General features: G+C 41.9%; 1 protein-coding gene across 2 annotated transcripts in view; it reads left to right on the top strand.

Annotated features, from left to right (window-relative positions):
• The window catches only part of GRIN2A (glutamate ionotropic receptor NMDA type subunit 2A), a 367,624-nt gene that overhangs the window by 245,174 nt on the left and 98,319 nt on the right, over positions 1-24,131 (top strand). For both annotated transcript variants that reach the window (XM_035022254.1, XM_035022255.1), the window contains one exon: positions 4,729-4,843. In XM_035022254.1, coding sequence (XP_034878145.1) covers positions 4,729-4,843 — 115 coding nt within the window. The remainder of the gene's footprint in view (positions 1-4,728; positions 4,844-24,131) is intronic.

Here is a 24,131-nt window from a genome sequence, read left to right as displayed (position 1 = left end):
GCCACTCGCTGGTGGTCTTTGTCTGCAGTGTTTATCGGCGATTCCATGAACAGTCTTCCATCCTGTTCTATACCATTGGCTTGGTGGTTTCCTCCCTGCAGTGCATTGCCACCCCTCGCTCCTGGCCATACACCCCTCCAGCCCTTGTTCTTCCTTCCACTTTGTTTCCTGATGCCTGCTCTACCTCTGCAATAGAATTGGCCACTCTATTCCTCTTGCTCTTTGCCAGCCTACTTAATACATATCTCTAATTTTACACTTGCTGTTCTTGACTGCAGTTATGTATTGCAGAAATATGTTTGTTTACTTTATCATTTTTCCTACCACAGTTCTTAGCACAGGTCATGGCACGTAGTAGGTATGCAAATATGTCTATTGGATGGATAGATGGATGAATGTATTGATGGATGGATGGATGGACAGAAGGATGGACAGATGGATGTAGACATGGATGGATGGCACTTCTGGTGATGATCTTTTAACATACTCAACCACCAAACATGAACTCCAGCCCTACAGTGTGCCAGACAATATAATAGGGCTAAAAATAACCATGGGGAACAAAACCAAAAGTCAACTGGAAAAATATAAACAACCTAGTTTAGACCCCCCTAATTATAATGGAAGATTTTTAGCCATAAACAAAAATAAAGTTGTCCTCCAATGCAGAGAAGCATTTTTATTTCTGCTTCTCTTGCCAGCAAATCTATGCATCACTCCTTTATTTAAAACCTTTCATGGATCTCCCCTGCCTTCTGAACAAAATCCAAACACTTTAGGGTGGCATTCAAGGTCCTTTAGGATCTGGCTTCACGGATCCTCTCCAGAGAAATCCCACTGCCCCTTAGCTTATTAAGCTATTCCCTGTTTTCCCCCAGCATGTGTTACGCTGCCGACCTTTGCTGACTCTTCTTTTCTCAAGGTGATGCCTTTGCTCAGAATTCTTTTCTCCTTCTCCTTTTTTTTTTTTTTTAAATAGACTTCATGCTCAGCACTGAGCCCAATGCAGGGCTTGAACTCATGACCCTGAGACCAAGACCTGAGATGAGATCAAGAGTCGGATGCTTAACCGAAGGAACCACCGAGGCTCCCCTCTCCCACCTCTTCTTAACTCTTTCACTCTTCAAAATTCTCCAGGAAGCCCCACCCCCAATCCCTTAGGTTCAGTGAGGGGCCCTCCTCTGCACTCTCACTTCTCCCACTTACTGAGCCTCCCTGCATGAGCGGCGTTCTCTGTGCTGGCATGTTTATGTGCCTATGTTGCTGGGTGGTGAACATGTGGGTAGGAGGGCGGACAGACACTGTGGTTTTTATTTCCGTATCTATAGGACTCCCCATAGGGCCTGACACATAATAGACATGCAGCAAATTGTTGTTGAATCAACAAAATATCCCACTAGGAAATGATCACAGATGCCTCACGTGCACCAAATAGAAGAGTGATTACTCTTTGCTCCTTCTGGAATTGCAGTGGTTTATTTATTCTGTTTTTTAGCAGACAGTATTTGCAGAAAATTTGGAGAACGCAAAGACACACAAAAGAAAATAAAAGGTAACCTGTAATCCTTTTATGCGTAGACAAACCCTATTTTTATCCTCTTCTGCTTGTTTAACATGAAAGAGTGAGCATTTTCTCCTCTCCATTAACTTGTCATCAAAAACATGATTTTTAAAAACCCAAATAGCTCATTGAGTGGATACACAATATTTGTTCTTTGCCTTTTCCCCAATTACTTTATCATGTCCTGGGAGACCTGATTCTCCTTCCACATGACACAGCCTGCACTGTGGCGGCCCAGGGGCAGATATGTGACCAGTTAGGACAGTCTCTTGTTTTTGAATTTTTTATACTCTGTTTCTCCCCCTTAATATTTTACTTCTTCAGCTGCTTCTGGTGTTAAAGGAGTATAAAGTAAGAAAATGCCACGGTCTTGAGATACCCTGTCTCTCTGGGGGTCTCTGAATATTCAACCTACTGTATTACATTAATTGAGTATCTGTTAAGTGGTATGTTCCCTTGGAAGTCTCCAACAGTATCACCTTTTCCTCAAGTTACAAGGGGATGTGGACTCCTGGGGATTTTCCCATCCAAATCCTGGGAGGGGAGCTCTGCCTTGCCTCCCTCCACGTCCACATCCAGCCTGCCTACAGGCAAGGTGGTTTTGAATAGTGGTGGAGGTAAGATGATCATAAGGCAGAAAGGCGTCCTGTGCAATGAAAGTGCTAGGACAATGGTTGAATACACGGATGTTATATAAGGCAGATGCTGAGGCCAGTGTTGTCCTTGTTGCTTCTCTCTCCCCAACCTTCACATCAACTGAATACCTGCTAAATATTCTCCACTTGGTCCTATTTGTGGTGACTCATACTCCTCCTTCTCCTCCTCTGTTGGGGCCACAACAGAGCCAAAGCCAAGATCATCTCTGACATGGAGAATAAGCACACTGTAACCTAACCCCCTGTATCCACTCTGGTCCCCTCCAGCCCATTCTCTACATAGCCTTCAAGTCATATTCTACAAGAAAAATCTGACTGTATCATCTCCATGATTAAAACCTTCAGTGTGTGTTAGCCATTTGTGTGTCTTCTCTAGAGAAGTGTCCATGTCTTCTGCCCATTTTTTGTGACTGGATCATTTGTTTTTTGGGGTGTTGAATTTGAGAAGTTCTTTATATATCTTGGATACCAGCCCTTTATCTGCAATGTCATTTGCAAATATCTTCTCCCATTCCATGGGTTGCCTCTTAGTTTTGTTGACTGTTTCCTTTGCTGTGAAGAAGCTTTTTATCTTGATGAAGTCCCAAAAGTTCATTTTTGCTTTTGTTTCCCTTGCCTTTGGAGACGTGTCTTGAAAGAAGTTGCTGTGGCCGATGTTGAAAAGGTTACTGCCTATGTTCTCCTCTAGGATTTTGATGGATTCCTATCTCACATTGAGGTCTTTGATCCATTTTGAGTTTATCTTTGTGTATGGTGTAAGAGAATGTTCAATATCACTAGCCATCAGAAAAATACAAATCAAAACCTCAATGAGATACCACCTTACACCAGTTAGAATGGCAAAAATTAACAAAACAGGAAACAACAAATGTTGGTGAGGATGTGGAGAAAGGGGAACACTCTTACACTGTTGGTGGGAATACAAGCTGCTACATTTACTCTGGAAAACAGTATGGAGGTTCCTCAAGACATTAAAAATAGAGCTACCCTATGACTCAGCAATTGCACTACTAGATATTTATCCCAAAGATACAGATGCAGTGAAAAGAAGGGGCACATTCACCCCAATGTTCATACCAGCAATATCTACAACAGCCAAACTGTGGAAGGAGCCAAGATGCCCTTCAACAGATAAATGGATAAAGAAGATGTGGTTCATATATATAATGGAATATTACTCAGCCATCAGAAAGGATGAATACTCACCATTTGCACTGACCTGGATGGAACTGGAAGGGATTATGCTAAGTGAAATAAGTCAAGCAGAGAAAGACAATTATTGTATGGTTTCATTCATATGTGGAACATAAGGAATAGCGTGGAGGACCATAGGGGAAGGAGGGAAAACTGAAGGGGAAGAAATCAGAGAGGGAAATGAACCATGAGAGACTATGGACTCTGGGAAACAAACTGAGGGTTTCAGAGGGGAGGGGGTGGTGGAGTGGGGGTAGCTGGGTAATGGGTATTAAGGAGGGAATGTGTTGTAATGAGCACTGGGTGTTATATGCAACTAATGAATCATTGAACGCTACATCAAAAATTGATGTGTACTATACAGTGGCTAACTGAACAACAACAATAAACCTTCAGTGTGTTCCTACTGTTTTAAAAGAAAGACAGAACCCTTTAACATGGCCTGAGAAGCTTTGCATTATCTTCCCTATTTACCTTCTCAACCACACCACATCCCACATACTTCTGTCTCTCTCTGCTTTGGTCTCACTGGTTTGCAGTTTGTGTGTACTGCCACAGAGCCTTTGCACATGCTGCCCTTTTTGCCTAGAATTTGCTTATGTCTTTTTTTTTTTTTAACCTAGTTAATGCTGACTCATCCTTCCAGTGAAGCCTGGAAGTCTTCCTTATAGATGTCTTGCCTGACCACTGTTTCACTTCTACATAGCACACCCACCTCACTACTATAACACTTGTCATAGATCTGTAATTAATTAATGCCTATCCTCTCCTTTAGACTATAAGCTTTATGAGGAGAGGGATCATATTTGTTTCCTTATTTATCCTCAGCCAAGTAGCTGAGTCCTGGCATGTAGCAAGCATTTAATAAGTATTAGTGGAATGAGTAATGAATAGATACAATACCATTTCTTTGAAGTTGCATCCCATATGGTTAATGAGGCAGCAGCTTCCTTTAGGGAAGCTTGTTAAAACATAATAGAATATGCTTTAAGATCCTCCTGTAATGTCATATGAACAGAGGTGTGTGGGTGTGGCAGGACAGAAAGGTTCCATCCCATGTGCTAATGACAATCAATTACTAACATCTATATAGGATGGGGGATTCTGAGAGTGAGTACAGGCTCATGGGAACGAGTGCCTGGCCAATTAGCAGTGCCTACATGGGTACTAATACTCCCACAGACAGAGGCCACTTGTCATGGATGATCATGGCCATGTAAGTCTCCACGTTCCGAGTATTACACGGTGGTGCCTTCCACTCAACTGACCTCTTTCCTTCTTCCCTAAAAACTTGTCTTTCTCTCTTCTTCTCTCTAGATTTATGGTCAATGTGACATGGGATGGCAAAGACTTGTCCTTCACTGAGGAAGGCTATCAGGTGCATCCCAGACTGGTGGTGATTGTGCTGAACAAGGACCGAGAATGGGAAAAGGTGAGCATCCTTCTGCATGTTGGTAATGCAGGGTGGGGATGAATGCATGGGCAATGGAAGGGCTGGACTTAGTTCTTTTTCCAACACATTTCCTTCTGAGCTGCTCCAGATTCCATCCCATGACCAGGAGCAGATCTTTCTTGGAACGAGGTGAACCAAATATCATAAGGTGTAGCTGGAATGCTTTTTCTGGGTGAACTGTGGTAACTGTGTGCTGTTCCTTGTGTCAGCTTCTCCAATCTCATTAGGAAGGGTCCTTGAAGGACTTAGGATAAGTAATTTAAAGACTAAAGGTTGGTTCACATTGTTGCAATAGCAAATGTTTACTGTATAGCAGTGCTCACACCAGTTTGCCTACACCCCATATTAAGTACCATATTTACACATTTTGCCATATAGATAAACCCCTGTATTTTCATTGACATAGTCTTTTACTTTAAGTCAACTAATTTCCCAAACTTAAGTGTATCACTTGTGCAAATCACAGGTTAGAGAGGGAGATTATATTTCTTGTAAAGCACATTTTCTAGTACATATATATTAACTATTGAAAATATAAAACATAACTCTGCAGGAAAAAAAATCATCACATGTCCCACCTGAGCCGGGTCCTGAGTCAGACAGGGGAGACGTCATGGGGGATTTACAGATGACCCCACACGAACAATGACAATATCTACCCCATTTGCCCTCTCTCCCACCAAATCCCAAATTAGTCGCCACACGATCACATAAAGAGTAGAACAAAAAATATGGAAAGGAAGCCTGGGTCGTTATCTTGTCTTCCTTGACAAGCAAGGCATGGCTTCTAAACCGCCTCAAGCAGCTTGAGATTTCTGTTTACTTTGCACTTCAGATGGAGGCTTGAGAGATCCTATGGGTAGGAAGATGCAGGATGTGGAGTGGGAGATGTACATAATTCACTAGGATCAGAAGAAAGTACTGTGCAAACAGAAGCACTGACTTTGGGGGATCCGTGATGGATGCCTAAAAGGAAAGATGAAGAGAAAGCTTTGGAAGATTTTGCCTGCTACACCCAACAGCTACAAAAGAAACTTTCCTTCAAGTGTACTTAGAAAAGGACCCAAGTAGACTGTGTTCTGGAGCATAAAACAAGTCTTGATATATTTCAAAGGATGGAAATCATGCAGAATGCATTCTTTGACCACACAGTGTTAAAATAAATGAATCACAGACCTGTACCTCTGAAAGAAATAATACATTATATGTTTAAAAAAAAAAAGAAGAAGAAGAAGATAATAGGAAGGGAAAAATGAAGGGGGGGAAACTGGAGGGGGAGATGAACCATGAGAGACTATGGACTCTGAGAAACAAACTGGAGGTTCTAGAGGGGAGGGTGGTGGGGGGATGGGTTAGCCTGGTGATGGGTATTAAAGAGGGCACGTATTGAATGGAGCACTGGGTGTTATATGCTTTAATGAATCATGGAACACTACATCAAAAACTAATGATGTAATGAATGATGACTAACATAACATAATAAAATAAAATTTTTAAATCAGAAAATTAAAAAAAAAAGTAATAAAAATAGATCCAGAGAATCCCCAGATGTTTGGAAATAAGATAACATCTCTGAATAGCCCATGGGTCAAAGAAGAAATCAAAAGATATTAGCAAATATTCTGAATGAAAACACAACATATCAAATTTGAAGAATAAAGTGGAAGATGTGCTAAGGGGGAAGTTTATAGCTTTAAATGCTTATAATTAAAAAAATCAAGGCAAGTGTAAAGTCAGTGATTTAAGCTTCTACATTAAGAAGCTAGAAAAAGAAGAGCAAAGTAAACCCAAATGAAATAGAAGGAAGAAAATCACAAATATAAGAGTAAAAATCAAAGTAGAACACAAAATATAGAGAAAATCAACAAAGCCAAAAGGTAGTTCTTTGAAAAGGTTAATGAAATTTGTAATTTCTAGCAAGAGTGATCACACAAAACAGAGAAAACACAAATACTAATAAAAAATACTAAAAATGCGGGGCGCCTGGGTGGCTCAGTCATAAAGCATCTGCCTTCAGCTAAGGTCATGATCCCAGGGTCCTGGGATCAAGCACCACATCGGGCTCCCTGCTCCACAGGAAGCCTGCTACTTCCTCTCCCACATCCCCTGCTTGTGTTCCCTCTCTCGCTGTGTCTCTGTCTGTCAAATAAATAAATAAAATCTTTAAAAAAATACTAAAAGTGCAAGAGGAGATATCACCAAGACATTACAGATCCTGCAGACATCAAAATGATAAAAAAATATTACGAATAATGTATGCCAACAAATTCCACAATGTAGATAAAATGGGTATATTTTTTGAAAAAAAAAAAAAAAAACTCACAAATTTCCAAAACTGACCTAAAAAAGAAATAATCTGAAGTCTCTAAGTTTCTAAGCTCTAAACTTGCTACAAAATTGAATTTATGACTAAAATCTTCCCCATTTCAAAAACAAAAAAAACTCCTGACCTAGATAGCTTGGCTGTGAATTCCATCAGACATTTTAAAAAGAAATAACACCAATCTACACAGTGTTTCAATATATTAGTAATCATAATCCAGCAATATATTAAAAAAATAATACACCATGGATAAATGTTGTTTATCCTATGAACTCAAGATTGGTTTAACATTCAAAAAATAAATCAGTGTAACTTACCATATTAATATAATAAAGGAGAAAATTGTATGGTCATCTCAATAGATGCAGAAAAAGCATTTGACAAAATCTAATATATCCATTCATGATAAAGGAAGGGAGATTTCTCAATCTGATAAAGGTTATCTATGAAAACCCTATAACTGACATCTCATATAGTGATGAAATGATGAAAGTAAATCCACAAACATGCATTCAATTGCTTTTTGATGAGTAATTATGACAATGGGGGAAAGGAACGCCTTTTTTTAAAAAAAGATGCATTTATTTTAGACCGAGAGCTTGGGCACGAGTGGGGGGAGGGACAGAGGAAGAGGGAGAGGCAGAGAATCTCAAGCAGACTCCACACTGAGCGTGGAATCTTACACGGGGCTCGATCTCACAACCCTGAGATCATGACCTGAACCAAAACCAAGAGTCGGACACAACAGACTAAGCCACCCAGACACCACGAAAAGAAAGTCCTTTTAATAAATGGTGCTAGATCCACCAGATATCCACATGGAAGAAAAATACCTTGACCCATAGGTCATATTATACATAAAAATTACTTAAATTTCAGACCTAAATGTAAAAGCTAAAACTGTAAAGTATTTAGAAGAAAATTTAGGAGGATATTGCTGTGATCCAAGAAAGCAGAATGCAAAAGGCGTTTGGTGTACAGTAAAAATAATAAACTGGGGACGCCTGGGTGGCTCAGTGAGATAAGTGTCTGCCTTTGGCTCAGATCTTTTTCTCAAGATCCTGGGATTGAGCCCCGCATTGGGCTCTCTGCTCAGAGGGGAGTGTGCTTCTCCCTCTCCCTCGGTACTCTCTCTCTCTCACACACACACACACACATGCATTCTCTCTCTCTCAAATAAATAAAAATCTTTAAAATATATAAATAGACTGGACTCCATCAAACATCAAAATTTAAAAATTTTTAAATTTTTCTTATGTACAGACACTGTTAGAAAATGAAAAAGGCAAGCCCCAGATTGGGAAAAAAATATTAACTCTCTGTATATCCCATAGGGCTCATATCCAGAATATATAAAGAACCCCAATAAATGAATAATAAAAAATAAAACAACACAAAAGTGGGAAATTAAGTTAGACACTTGGCAAAAGATGTTACTGAAATGGCCAATAAGTTAGTGAAAACATGCTTATGACCATCAGAGACATGCAAACTAAAACCATAATGATATATCACTTCACACCCACTGAATGGCTAAAATGAAAAAGAGTAACAATACCAAGTGTTGGTAAGGATATGGAGCAACTGAATCTCTTATATATGGCCAGTGGGAATGTAAAATTAAAACCACCATGGAAAAGTGTTTGGCAGTTTCTTATAAAGTGAAAAATATACACAAACCTTCCAACCCAGCAATTATACTCCTGGGTATTTACTGTAAAGAAATATAAACTTATACCCCAAAAGTAATATTTGTATAAGAATGTTCATTGCAACTTTATTCATCAGAGCAAAACATCAGCAGGAATGCCAGTGTCCATCAGCAAGGAGTGGATAAATAAATTATGGTATATTCATAAAGTGGAATGCTACTCATTAATAAGGAATGAACTGGTAATACCTAGAACATGGATGAATTTCCAAAACAGGCAGTCAATAGGAAAGGGCACAGGGAGCTTTCTAGAGTTATGGCAATGTTTCATATCTTGAACATTTGTCAAAATGTGTCAAACTGTCACCCAAGATCTGTTTATTTTAGTGCATTTCATCGAACTTTAATTCAAAACAATTTTTGAAACCCTTCAAACTGAGATACCCAGCACAGTTAACTACCAGTATTTACTGAGTTTTCATATTTAACTCCCGGACCTGAATACTAGTTATATCAACAATAACCATTGTTTATTGAACACTCTATTTCTCCTCTAGGTGGTATACCCAAGCACTGAATCACACTTCATTCATTCATCCAACAAATATTCAGTGCCAACTACGTGCCAGGCACTATTCTTGATACTTGGAATCTATCAGTGAACAAGAGAGACAAAAAAAGTTTTGTACTCATGGAACTTAGATTCTAGTCTGCCTGTGCCGGAGGGTGGGGTGGGAGTCTGTGTTTTTTGTGATGCTTGAGGAAAGCATTGGATTCTAGTTAACTGACATCTGGTATACCCTGTGGCCCACATCTCCATCACTGATCTGGGCTTCTTTGTACATCTGGGACGCTGAACATGTTGGGTTTTTGTTTTTGTTTTTACCTGTAATGTTTTCCTGTACCCACACCTTCTTTTATCCATCCTTCAAGTTCTGGGTTTTCTTTCCTCTTACAAATGCAAAGCCAACATGCAAATTACTTTTTTCCTATTCTTCATAGGCGATAGGGAACATGGGCCTTTTCTGCCTTCTGTCATTTTGTTTTGGTGTTATTTTTCAACCATTTGAAGTTACACAACCTGAGGATCACTGTGGAGCTGTGAAATCATTCTCCTTGGTTGGATTTCACCCGTCCTGGGTCACACTTGGCTCACACCTGTGAATTTTCAGTGCTGCCTTTGGATCTAGCTCATTTGCCAGGGAGCCTGTTTACGGGGGGGCCACTGCCACACAGGTGACAGCATTTCGTAAAAGAAGGCTGCCCTTGATATCCTCTGTTTCCAGATACAGAACATGCCCTTTTAATATTTTGTGTGTCCTCCTTCAAATTCTTATTGAAATACAACAATTTCTCAAAAAGGCTGAGCTCAGGGAATTACCGCCGAATTGAGCTTAGAATGTACAAATGCTTCCTGTAATTCTGCTATTCTCTTGGCACTCAGGGGATCCAATTCTTCAGAAATAACTCCTTGTGCTTCTGTCTTGAAGAAAGAGGAAGCCAGTGGAGCAAGTAAATACCAGTCATGTTATCCTTCAGCCTGCCTGCCGGCAGCATACAGGATATAGCGGGTCATCAGAGGGGGCGGCCTGCGGAAGGAGGGAGCTGTTATTCTGGAGTTCAGAGGCGACTTCTCTCTATCTCTGAGGTCACCCAGTGGCGTCATGGGAAGCAGCAGCTTGTAAGGAGGGAGTCTTGGAAATTGTGACAAGCCCTAGGAGGGGGCTCTGCTTTCTGCCGGGCTCTTGTTTGTGGCTGGCGTGGATTATTCCAGTGCCATGACCAATGCTTGCTTGTGTCCAGCAGACGTAGAACTCAGCGCTAAGCAGGCTTCCTCTTACAAATCAGGACTCCCGTGCTCTTTGCCCTTCCTTTTCTCCAGTGGGTTTTGCTCTGCCTTGGAGCTTGGTGGGTCTTGGAGCAAGACCTCCCAGAGATGTTTGAAAACAGCAATTGGCAGCCCAGGCCAGTACAACCAGTAGTCCCTGGGCACCAACTCTATGGCCACCATTATTTCAAGCACCAGGGCTTATCCAAGGATGAGTAGGAAACCATCCTGCTCCTCAAGTGACTCATCACCGAACCTTTGCTGGGGTGAGAAGGGTGAACTTGATTCAGCCAGCTGGGGAATCTCCAAGATGATAGGGCTTGGGTTTGAGTATAGACTGGATTTCTCCAACTTGAATAAATTTCTCATTAACTACCTGAAAAAAATGCTTTGGGAATAATTCTCTTTACCATTTTTGGGTTACACTAGCTTTAAAATGAAAATATATATGTGTATATGCACGTACACATATACACATTCACACAGACTAGCTTTAAAATGGAGATAGAAAGAGAGACAGAAAGGGAGAGAGAGAGTCAAAGAAAGATTTTGAAAGCAGTTTTTGAATTTTTTTACCTCAAGCATAAATAGGGCAAAACCCATACCTATTAAAGTAAAATAATCCTCTTGTTTTCTAGAAAAGCAGTAATTAAGGATGATAGCGATGCCCCAGAAGACATGAGAGACCCATCATGTCTTCCCAAACCAAGAGTCTTGCTCCCATGCTCTGATGCATCTGCCTCCCCTTTCTCCTCCCCGGTCTGTTTGCATTCTCACTGGGGACCTTGGTGCCAGCCGCCTTCCTCACAGGATGACTCCCAGATCCCTCACACCAGCCCAGACCTCCTGATCTCCATGCTTGCTTGCAGAACACCCCCACGCGGAGAGCCCACAGACCTCCAACTTCCTCTTGTCAAAAGCCAAAATCATTGTCTCCCCCTCCCAAAGATGGTCATTCTCCTGTGTCCCAGCACAGACATCTTCATTCTTATCCTCCCAGTGAAGGATATTTGGTTGTCATTGGCTCATGCTCTGCTTCCTGATATTCCTGTTCCTTTGAGCGTTTTTCCAATTTCTCCAAAGACACCCTTCCTGGATAATCTCAAATGGGTTGGGTCCTTTCCACCTCATTCAACAGACCTGTATACTAACTCCTAGGAGTGTTAACACTTTGCATCGTCATTGTTTGCTTGCATATTTATCTTCATTTAGACCACAAGCCCCATTTGGGAAAACGTCAGTTCCATTCATGTTTCTTTAGCTCTGCCACGGGACTTTGTTTCTAGTGCCCAGAATGGTCTCTGTACAATCTGTTGGGCATGATGACTTCAGACTTCAGGCACCATTCTTTAAGAGCTACTCTGCACCAAGAGCTATGGTAGGAATTTTACGTGCATGATCTCATGTAGTTGTTTCAACAACTCATCTCAAGGAAGCATTCTGATTCCTGCCTCACAAACAGAAATTCAGGTTAGTGACCAGTTTCAGATCCCCCCAGCTAGTAGGTGAAGGAAGCAGGATGTGGGTGGAGGTCTGCCTGACCCCAAAGGCTGCATTCCTAATCACTACATCTAACAGAAAGCCTGGCAGTGGGACAGGGATATTTGAGAGGAGAAATTAAGAGGGCTCCTCCCACCCTTAGAATGGCATCCACCTTCTTTTTCTCATGGGGGGCAGCAGATTCCCCCCAAAGCCACCTCACTGGAACTTGGGGGATAAATATTTATCATACTTCACAGGCCATGTCTTTTCTGGTCTATAGCAGTTTCATCTTCCTGGATCATACCCTGTCCTTTGTTTCTTGTGCATAATGAAGGAGATGCCACTTAAGGAAGGAATTCTTGGTGCAGATATGATACAGGAGGTCTTTGAGAAGGCTTGGACTGACATCTGGAATGTATAGTTCTGATGTGGCATGTCAGCATGTGATCAGATCTAGGAAGTCCTTTACTGAGAGTGGTGTATGCATGGAGTACAACTGTGACATGACGTGATTTCTCTTTTTTTTTTTTTTAAAGATTTTTATTTATTTATTTGATAGAGAGAGACACAGCGAGAGAGGGAACACAAGCAGGGGGAGTGGGAGAGGGAGAAGCAGGCCTCCTGTCAAGAAGGGAGCCCGACGTGGGGCTTGATCCCAGGACCCTGGGATCATGACCTGAGCTGAAGGCAGACGCTTAACGACTGAGCCACCCAGGTGCCCCCATGACGTGATTTCTAATGATAGATTGCTGTAACTCCCTCCCTTCTGGATCATTGTATTTTAACTACCCCTCCATCACTACCCCCCCACTTTTAGCCTAGACTGACTCAGTGAGTCTCAAGAACTCATGAGAATGTGTAGAAGATTTCTAGTGTGTGTTTGCTTGTGTGTGTGAGTTTGTGTGTGATATCAATAATCTGCAAAGAGGTTCATCCTGCAAAAGGATTGAAGTATTTATGCAAGCATTGTAATTGGCTTCTGCACACACGTATTCCAATGATTATGTGAAGGAAGTCTTGGAGGAAAATAATTGAGAGACCACTAGTAAATGACGAACCAATAAAATAATTGTGTGCATTGCTGAAAGCAAAGAGACTTGTTTACACCTTGTGCAAGTGGACAGAAGGACATTCTGGCTTCTCCCATGTGCTTGCTTTGCTTGGAAGATAATGGCGGCCCATTGAGGAAGCCATGAGCTCTGGCTGTGACTATCACTGAGTGAAGTCTGTTTTCAGGTTTTCACTTATTCTCTTGCCACTCGATCTCTGGTGCTCAATTGCCAAGACTCAGTATTTGTAGAATGGATATAAAAATGGATGAAAAGATTGGTTTTCATGGACTTCTCCACATGAGGAACATCTTTCAGCATTGGTCATTCAAGTGTAGTTCTTGGGGCTCCCTGTATCAGAGTCACCAGGGGAAAGGTGTAAAGGTCTTATCCCTACTTCAAACCTATGGAATGATCATTTCAGATTCTGCTTTTTTTCATAAGCTGTCCTCATGATTCTCATGCCCCTTAAAGGCCTAGAACCATGGCTTTAGGGCATAGATTTACTCTTTGTGACCCTGAAAACCTGGTTTTGTCAATGTCATCCTGGTTATTGTGACTTTTTGCGTTAAGGCTCTTTGTGCCTCTTTCTTCCTTTGGAATACAAGGCTTAGTGGCAAAGCTTAAGAGAAATGGTATGGGAGAAAAGGAAATAAGGAAATTGCAGTTTTGTTGCACCCTGAGAAATCTCTGGTGAGTGAGACAGTACCAATGCCAGTAAAATCTTGTTTATGCATATAGATCAGTTCCTGTCACCTGGTGTATCCTCCGTAAACATTGTTATTAAATGATTTCTTTTTCTGGTGAATCTGCCCCCCTCCCCCGTAAACAGAGATCAGTTGGATTTGGATTATAACCCTTATGCATTTCACACATGTATTTCACCAAACAAAATGTCCAGCATACCTACTGTGTGCAGGTCATTGTGGAGGGTTGCAGTAACACATGGACTGGTTTTGAAGATACATAGAATCTAGTAGGACACTAGGAGACGCTCATAACCACAAGACAGTGTGATATGTGCCACAAAAGATGTTCTGATAGAACTCTACAGTATTTAGAGAAGATAGACATGATGTATAGGCAGAAGGGTTGAGGGCATCTGTACAGAGCACCTTCTCATTTGGACAAGTGTCAGAGCATATGTGTGATCTGGACTTCTGAATATATGTGGGAAGGCCATTCCATGCAGAAGGAACATTGTAAGTGAAAGCCCAGAAACAAGGATTTCAATGTGTTTGAACCATAGCTTGTGTGGTAGGCAGAATTCTAAGAATGACTCCCAATGCCCCTTACCCCCTGTAAGCCTCCCCCTGAAGGGTATGTGGATATGATGAGCTATGCATCCCGTGATTGTCACATTAGGGAGTAGAAGGGGTTGTCAGCTGACTTTGAGTTAATCAGGCTGGGCCTCATGTCCTCACAGGAGCCTTTTAAAAGTAGAGACTTTTGGGGCACCTGGGTGGCTCAGTCATTAAGCGTCTGCCTTCGGCTCAGGTCGTCATCCCAGGGTCCTGGGATTGAGCTTCGCATCGGGCTCCCTGCTCCACAGGAAGCCTGCTTCTCCCTCTCCCACTCCCCCTGCTTGTGTTCCCTCTCTTGCTGTGTCTCTCTCTCTGTCAAATAAATAAATAAAATCTTGAAAAATAAATAAAGTAGAGACTTTTCTGCAACTAATAGCAGAAGAAGAGGCCAGACAGATTCAAGCACGGGAAGGATTTGACTGCTAAGCTTGAGAATTGAGGGACCATGGGACAAGGCACATGGAGGGCCACTGGGAATGAGTTTCGTCCCTGGCCAACAGCCACCAAGGAAGCAAAAACTTCAGTGCTACAGCCCTCAAGGAGCTGGACTCGGCCAACGACCTGAAGGAGTTTGGAAGTGGATTCTTCCCAGATCCTCCAGCCATGAGCCCAAGCTGGCTGACACCTTGATTTCAGCCTTGTGAGACCCTGAGCCAAGAACCCAGCCGAGGCCCACTGGACTGTGGGCCTGTGAAGCCGTGAGGTGTTGTCAGAGGGTTGTTGTTCCAGGCGGCAAAGTTGGAGGCTGTTTGTTACAGTACAACAGGAAATGAATATGGATCATTGTAAGGGAATGATGAGAAGGAAGGGCTGTGCTGAGAAGTGAATTCGAGTCTACAGGACTTTATTTAGTAATCATTGGGGCGCCATTGAAGGAGAAGAAAACAGAAAAATAATAAATAGTAATAGCTACCATTTGTTTAGCATTAATGAGTCACCATGCAGGTGCTGAGCATTCAAATATATAAACTCGTCTGGTCCTCACATGGACACTGGAATACAGATGCTGTTACCCTCTTTTATAAACTAGGGAATGAGTTCCAGACAAATTCAAAAAGTGTGCAGGATCGCAGAGCTGGCATATCAACCCTGCAGCCTGCTCTTATAGATGCAGACTCTGATGCTTCTTTAAAAAGGAAATGATGATTGGCGAGGATCTTTGGGAAAATTTCTCAGGGGTGCTTTAAGTAGCTCGGGTTCAAGGGGAGTGTAAGGTATGAATAGGGACGGTGGCAATGGAATCTGAGAGGAATGTCAGAAAGGAATTGAAGCACAGGGCATTCACCGGATGATCTGCTGAGAGCTTCATGACAAAGCAGAATCAGTCAGATTTGTTTGTTTGTTTGTTTTAATTTTCAGGCATGGATCTGTGCTTAGGCATTTCTGGATTGAGTATTTCCAGAAGAAATAGGTCATGCCCATACATGACATTGTTTGTCTTTCTTTCTCCCTACTCCCCAACCCCAACCCCAACCCCTGCTTCGCTTTCTCTCTCTTTCTTTCCTTTTTCCTCCCCAACCCACATCTAAAGTCAAGGGCCCATTTGTAAAATGGGTTTGGTGACATCACTACCTTAGCAGAGTCTGTGTAAAATTTAACTTGTTTCCTTATGTAATGATCATTAAGTTTTTCAAATGACACAAGCCCTAGAGAGGGAAAGTTAAGCCATCGCAGAAGATTTAAAATGATCATCTGACTTCCCTAGAGTCATGCGTTGTGGCTATTTTAAATACCCACACAGTACACCGTGTTAGGTCACAGTGGGGAAAATATAGTAGGTCTCTAGAAAATTAACACTTTGGACTGAAGTAAGTGGTACCACCTCCTTGTGCGTGTGTGCGTGTGTGTGTGTTTCTGTCTTGCATTGGTTCTCTCTCTCTCGGTCTCCCTCTTTTTTTTTTTTTTTTTTTTTGCATTCATAACAACAAACCAACTCCCAAAAGAATAGCAGTTAAACCAGTGTTCTCCTGGAAGGCAAAATTCTGCTAAAAGTTTTCTCAATTTCAGAAGTTAAAAAAAAAAAGCAATTCACAGACAAGATATCTCCGTGAGATCATGCATTGATGGGAATGTTAATAATAAGGATGTTTGGTAATGATGATGGTGGTGATATTGGTTGATGTGAGGGTGATGATGGTAGCAGGTACCAAAGTTGAGCTCCTATTCCATGATGCAGGTGAATGTTTTTAGGGCATTCTCTCATTTAAATATCACACCATTCTCTGCGTTTTGTCATATCTAAAAGGGAGCTGATAGGAGTACCTGCCTCATAGGTTGTGGGGAAAATTTAAAAATATGTGTATCTAGTGCTCCGAACACCAACTGGCATCCAGTAGATGGTCAGTAAATGCCAGCTTCAATTATAATTGGAGTTCCATGTCATAGGAGAGAAATTGGAAGCTACATAGGATAAATGACTTGCCCAAGGAGATAGTGGTGGAGGCAGAATTGGAACCCCAACAGTATCTCTCTCTCAGGAGAGCCAGAGTCAGCCATGATGTCATCTGGAGTATGCATGTCTACAGAACTCATAAACCCAACTTGATAAGGAAGCTATCTGAGGGTGCTGGGGGCATGATTAAGCTGACAGATGGTATAAATGTAAGACAAAAGCTGTACCCTTGATAGTGTGCCATTGCCATCAATTATGAAAATGAGTGAATAGATTATTTAAATGATCTCAAATAAGTGAATTATTCAGAGAGCGTCTCAGTCAGAAGTATTTCTAGAAACTCCTGAAGAGACTGATGAAAACCATTTTTATTTTCTGACAGGGTCATCGGCTCATCTTTGCATAGATGAATGCAAAGCCCTGGGCTCCTCTGACGGAAGGGGGAAGAGAGGGAGAGAGGGAGAGGAAGAGAGGGAGAGGGAGAATGAGAAGAGTGGGGCTTCAGCCCGACACCGTGGAACATAGAATGAGACTCCCATGCATCACAGAGGAGAGAGATTTTTTTCTGTGTCCTCCGGGATGCCAGATTCTTTCAGAGCACCGCAGTGGTCTCTGAGTAGATAGGGATTAATGAGACAGGATCCAGCTTTAACCAGAGATGGTAATGCTCTGTCTGATTGGTATATTGGTGTTCCAAGTGAGCTCTCATTTGGGGAAAAGATAGAATATTTCTAAAACAAATTTGAAATGAGTAGACGAAAGATCGACTTTACTGGTCCTCTGAATATAACACAAACCTTACAATATTGGCTTTCATATTTACAATTTAATTTTAGCTACATGATAATCCTGTGAAGTAGGTGGTACTCTCTGATGGAATACTTGGAGATATTCAGTGCCATTTTTATCAATAGCTGATCAAAGATTCAAATTTAGATCTTACGCCTTTCCATGTCTGGTGCTCATTCTACCATTTTGTACAGTTTCTAGGATGAATGATGACAATTTTTACAAAGAGCCAAGAGATTCTTGTGGTTGATATCTGCCTTGGAAGTTGAGTGGAGGGGAGAAATGATGATACCTAGTCCTTTATGTAGATTCAAATCTTGCTCTTTGGGGTAAAGTAACTACTAACTATGAGTACCTGATACAATTGAACTATTTGTCCATCCATGTATTCACCCATCCGGTCATCCAGTGTTCAGTCATGTAATAAACCATCTGTCTGTCCATCCATCCATCGACCCATCTAACAAACCATCTTTCATCCATCCATGTGAGTCATCCACTCTTGAACCCACCCACTTACCCCTACTGATCTGTTTGCCAGGTATTTACCCATTACCTACCTGTGCCAAGCCTGTGGTAGGTATGGGTGAGGCAGAAGCTCACAGTCTAGTGGCAGAGACAGAGAAATGAACTTCTTTTATTTTTTAGAGAGAGAGAGCAGAGTGAGGTGGGGAGTGGCAGAGGGAGAAGGAGAGAATCATAAGTAGGCTCCATGCCCAGCGCGAAACCTGACACAGGGCTTGATCTCATCCTGAGATCATGACCTGAGCTGAAATCAAGAGTCAGACGTTGAACTGAATGAGCCACCCAGGTGCCCCACAGTGAACTTTCTATTACAACATCGTCATAGTAAGATGAGTGCTAATAGTAGAGACAAGCCTCAGGCATGGCAGGATATCTCCCCAGCCTGACTGTTAGGAAAGCAACAAACAAAGGCTTCCTGAACGAACTCACACGTGTCCTGAGTCCTAAAGGATGGAGAAGAGTTATCCAAGGGACATGGGCCATCTGACCCACTTTATGAACTGAATCATAAACATTAGAGGCTCCTCCTGTTTTTCTCATTTCATGGTTCATCTGGTTGGCAGCAGCTGGATTGCTCCCCCTGAGTCCCCCAGCCTACAACTACCAGATCTCAGTGGTTTGTTGTTTGGACCTGCTCTCGACTTTCTCAGCTTTGTCTCTGTCGGTTTCTCTTATTTCCCCGTGTGCATGCTGTTGGTGCGGACAGGAATGACATTTGTCTGTTAGAAAAGAGACAGAACAGTGATGTGCTCTACCCCAGCAATCTGCTTCTGGCTCCAAGTGGCCGTGTCGGGCTGCCTTCTGTAGCTGCAGTGTGGTTTTCTCATCTGTGCCGTTGGCAGCAAGAGCTGCTCTCTCCACTACGCTGTTTTTCTTGGCACTGGAGCCTGGGTGGGCCAGAGGGAGAGGCGGAGATAGAGAGGGATTGAATATTCCCAGTGTTGATCTCTAAGCTGTGGAAGACTCAGGGTGCTTTCAGACTCTGAAGACAAAGAAATTGGCTGCCTGTACCTTGAAATAATTCCCCACATTGTATAAAATAAAATTATTATTATATCCTCGCTATAGCATAGGGACTTTGTATTCTCTCTTGGATTTTTTTTTTTAAGATTTTATTTATTTATTTGACAGAGAGACAGAGCCAGAGAGCACAAGTGGAGGGAACAGCAGAGGGAGAGGGAGAAGCAGCTCCCCACTGAGCAGAGAGCCCGACACGGGGCTCAGTCCCAGGACCCTGGGATCATGACCCGAGCCGAAGGCAGACACTCAACAATCTGAGCCACCCGAGTGCCCCTCTTGGATTCTTTTTTAACAGATATTCAACATGAGTACCATCAGCCTTCCCCCTAGTTTATATCTAAAGAATCTGAGGCTCTGTGAGGATTGGTGACTTGCTCAAGGTTAGAGAGTAAGTAAATGGCAACTTCTAGATTCTGGCTCATGTATTTTAGCTGCTAAAGTCCATTTGATTTCAACGACACCATATGGTTAGAGATGGAGGTTCTTTGTACATTGGTGGTGAAGGTTGTCATTGCTTTAATTATGACAAGCTACATTGGGAGTCCCCCATCCCTGTCTGGTTGACATGCTCCCAATGTTTGCAAGAAGAGCTATTACAGGTACAAGATTCCCTGCTGGACCAGGCGTCTTCCTGAGCTTCACTCACAGCATCCCACTGAGCCACATGCAAATCTGCCACATAATCAGTCTCTTGCATCTTTGTGCAAAACCAGCCAGCATCCCTCTGCAAACCCAAAGATGTAAACTCCCCCCACCTCCTGCAGTGTGTGGCTCGTTCATTCCTCATTACTCCACCATACGGTTCCTTATCTGTAGCCACTGTCTTTTAAAAATGTGTTTTAAAAATCATCGCAATCACATCTAGGGAGTTCTTAGAGTCTATTTTCCTTCCATTTGAATTATAATTCTGCAAATTAGAAAGACTAAATGGACCTGTTTGAGAAGGAAAGAGGTAGGGGCTGAACCATCTTGGTTTCTCTCAGTGTGCAAATAAAGACTCCATTGGAAATGCATATGAGAGAAAAATCTGAAACTGCGAAAATACAAGATAATCAACTTTTATTCCCTTGTAGGGAATTGTAGAGTGACATGAAGAAACCAGTGGCCTCTCTCTTACGTTGTGTTTAATTTTCACATTGAAACGGGCAGTCTGAGTTGGAAGAATCCTGATTCTTCACATCATTTCTCACCGTGCTAGCCTCCATGTGTGCCAGCAATTATAGCTGATGGTGTATTTTTTTTTCTTTCCATGAGTAAAGTGTGTTTGAAGAAAATAGGACAGGCAGATATGAGGTAGAAAAGGAGGGCAAGTAGCAGATTTGGACATCAACTCCCGACAAGCACCATTTTTGTAAGGAGAGCAGGAACATTTGCCTCCTTTTAACAGGTGAGGACACAGAGATTCAGACAAAATAAGAGACTTGTTCAATACTTCTCAGAAAGGACTGAGCACATCTCTCTCCCCAAATAGCATTTGAGTTGGTAACTTGAATCATCACAGCAAGATTTGAATTTCATTACCAAAATGACACCCTAGATTTTGCATTCAGGAATTGTCGTCTCTTTGAAAATGGATGAGCCTTCAAAAAATATGGAACACTCATCAAGTTATACTATAAATCAATCAGGACAGAAATTGGAGACAAAGACGTGTTTAATCCAGAGCCCCAAATCCCAAATCATTGTCAAAAGATAGGGGAGGGGTCCATGCAGACAAAGAGAGGTCAGCACCATGGTCAACAGAAATGGGCAGAGGCTATCATTCCTGCTTCTTGGAGGATGGCACTGGTTAGCAGCTGAGACATTTAGGAGAGACACGTTGATCAGCTCTATAGAATTGAGTTTGGCCGTGGGTAACACTTAGTTCTGAGACCCAAACCAACCTTGAAAAGTCATTCTTTGTATTTCTCAGATTATCAGTGTCTCCATCAGTCAAACAGAGCTAATGATATCATCCACCCCAAGGGCTTCCTGTGAGGATATTAATGCTACCATTTATTAAATGCTTCCTGTGACCAGAAAGAGCTTTTAGGTTCTTTTAATTCACACATAAACTCTATGAAATTGGTACTATTATTATTATCCCCATCTCATAAACGAGAAGAGTAAAGAATATAGAGGACAAGTTAATTTCCAAGAATCTGAACTGGATTTGAACCTCCATTTATCTTATTCTAAAACCCATGCTCTGACCACTAAGTTCTGTTGTTTTTCTCAAATTCTACAACGCCTGTGGCATCATCTGGTTTCATGAAAGGCAGGGGATTCAAGTGGGAAAAGTATGGAGTTTAGTTCCAAACAGTGAAAACAAAAAGCCCAGCAATGTCTGAGCATTGACCATGACATAGGCTCTGAGCCAAACATATTACATACATTATCACATTTTATGTTCTTCGGGACCCTAAATGGTAAGCATTATAATTATTTTTATTTTATAGATGGGAATGTTGAGGATTACAAGAGTAATTGATTGGAACATGGTCACCCAGGCACTTCATAACTTGTGGGGATTATAAATAATGTATGTCAAGCATCTAGCATAGGGCCTGCTATACAGTAAAAAGAGTTTAATAAATGGGAACTATTATGCAAAGTGCAATACAGATTTTTTAAATGGCAATTATAGGACATTTTTTTCCCTGCATTTTGAGTGGATTTCTAGAAGCCTATTGCTAGCATTCTCTTTCCTCAGAGGAGCTGGGCTCAGACTTTGAAGATGAACATACTTAAGTATCACTGTCCCCTTGTTTTCTCTTTGCATCCCACACAAGGAGATGAATATCAAAATGTACAATCACACAGGTCCTGGGGCCAGTGACCAGAAAATTGCCTCCAGTCCTTTCACATATATGCTGAACTTTCTGGTCCACGTTCCTTGAATGAACATTAGTTTACCACTCTGAAAAAATTGTAAAACTATCTCCTTCCCTTTATGTGACCAACCACCATAAGACTCAAACAAAATGAGATCATAAACAGCAACTGGTAGCCCATAAAAGGCTATGAAAGCTTGGGATTTTATATTATGATTCTTGTAATGACACACAGCACTCCAGCCAGGATGCTTTCCCAAGTGTGTCTATTATCTGAAATTTCCTTTTTCTGTTTTTTTTTCTTTTTTTACCGCCCCCCCCATACAGCTTCTTAGCCAGTGGAACACTAACAAGTGTATTCATAAGGTTGTGCTTTTTGGCATAAGGATCCAAGAAAGCTTGGGTTATATTTATAGTTATGCAGTTAATGGTATGGATTAATTGTGCAGAACCTCACACTAGCAAGTGGAATTAAAAATAATTGTCAGGCCTTTGGATTTATGGATAGAGCTAAAATAACACCAGGCTGCTCTTGGCAGGACCTTCTTTGTGCACAGAATTATATTAATAGGGCCTTATCAGTTCCATCTAAAATAGAGAGCAGTAAGGGAAGAGCATATCTGTTTCCCCTTAGGGGGAAAAGAGCAAATGCATTTCCTAAATGTCATCTCGGTAAATAAGAGTTCTGATAAAATTAGTGCCTTGCTCTTCCCTTTTCTGGAGTTTCATACAGGGGTTAACTTCAGCCTCAGGAAGACTGTGCACCGTAGTAGTAGATGGGATGGCACTAACCTTGACTAAGTACCTGTGACGGGCCAGGCTGGGAGGTTCGTATAAATGAATTAATGTAATCCTCACCAGAGCCCTGTATATAATAAAACACCTGATACTGGTCAAGCTATGACTGTGTGACAAATGGGATAATAAAGGCTTTGTAGGCATTTTTTTTTTTAATTCTCACAATAATCATAGGAAATGGTTACTCATATTGTGCCCACTTTACAGAGGAGGAAGCTAAGGCCCAGGAAGTAGCTTATCCAAGGTCACATAGCTAGTAAGCAGAAGAGCTGGTGTTCAGGTTCAGCCAACTCTAGAATCCACATTATTCTCAGTACATTTTACCAGAAGAGACCAAAGGAAGTTGGTAACTGATTACAGGAAGATCATGGTTATGGTGGTCATGCTGATACATTTATTTATTCCATTGCTTACATAATAAACACTTATGTGTCTACTCCGTAAGAGGCTCTGGGCTGGGTATAAGGACACTAAGGCAGAGAGTGGGAAAGGGTTTTCTTTGCTGGGTGAGTAGCAAGTGTTGATTATTAGTTACCAAGGGAGGAGCTAGATGTACTTAGAAGGCTATGATTAATTTTATGGGATTCGAGGGTCAACGTGTGGGGGGCAGGGGTGCAATGGGGATTTGGTTGTCAGAAATGAGGTTGGCGTGAATGCAGCCAACGACAGAGACCTGGGAACGGGCCAGGTTTTGTTTAGACTGTGGTCAGGCATTTCCGCTTGATTCTAGGTATAGTGAGAAGCCATCAAAAGGCTCTTAAGGGAAAGAGTGGACCAAAAGGCTCTTAAGGGAAAGAGTGGACCAATCACATATGCAGAAATATTTAGAGTGCTGGCTTGGGCTGCTGTGTGGGAGATAGGCAGAGAGGCCCTCTCTGGGGCAGGGAGACCGGTCTGGAGGCTGTGGCAGAAACCAAGAAATGGTGAAGGCCAGGATGGAGTGGTGATCTTGAGTTAGGAAAGAAGTGGACAAGGAAAAATACTCAAACATTAAAACTATCAAGGATTGATGATTTAATATATGTGGGGGTGCAGGGAGACAGATGAATTAAGGACTGTTTGCAGGGGTGGGAGTTCCAGAACTCATATTTGGCTTCGGGGAGAGAAATCATTTTTTTTTTTTTTTAAACTGAGGGTAAGATGGTGAGTTCTTCTCTAAATCTATTGAGTTTAAGGTTTCCTGGAGGCAGCTGAGAGTCACTGGGGGAAGACAGATCTGAGGGTGGTCAACATAGAGATGATACTTAAAGAGTAGGCAGTAGGAGAAGCCTGAGCATGGAGGTCTGAGGCCAG

This window comes from Mirounga leonina, unplaced genomic scaffold (assembly GCF_011800145.1).
Source record: "Mirounga leonina isolate KUSES-001 unplaced genomic scaffold, KU_Mleo_1.0 Mir_175, whole genome shotgun sequence".
Lineage (NCBI taxonomy): Eukaryota > Metazoa > Chordata > Mammalia > Carnivora > Phocidae > Mirounga > Mirounga leonina.
This window is presented reverse-complemented; position numbering and strand designations above follow the sequence as displayed.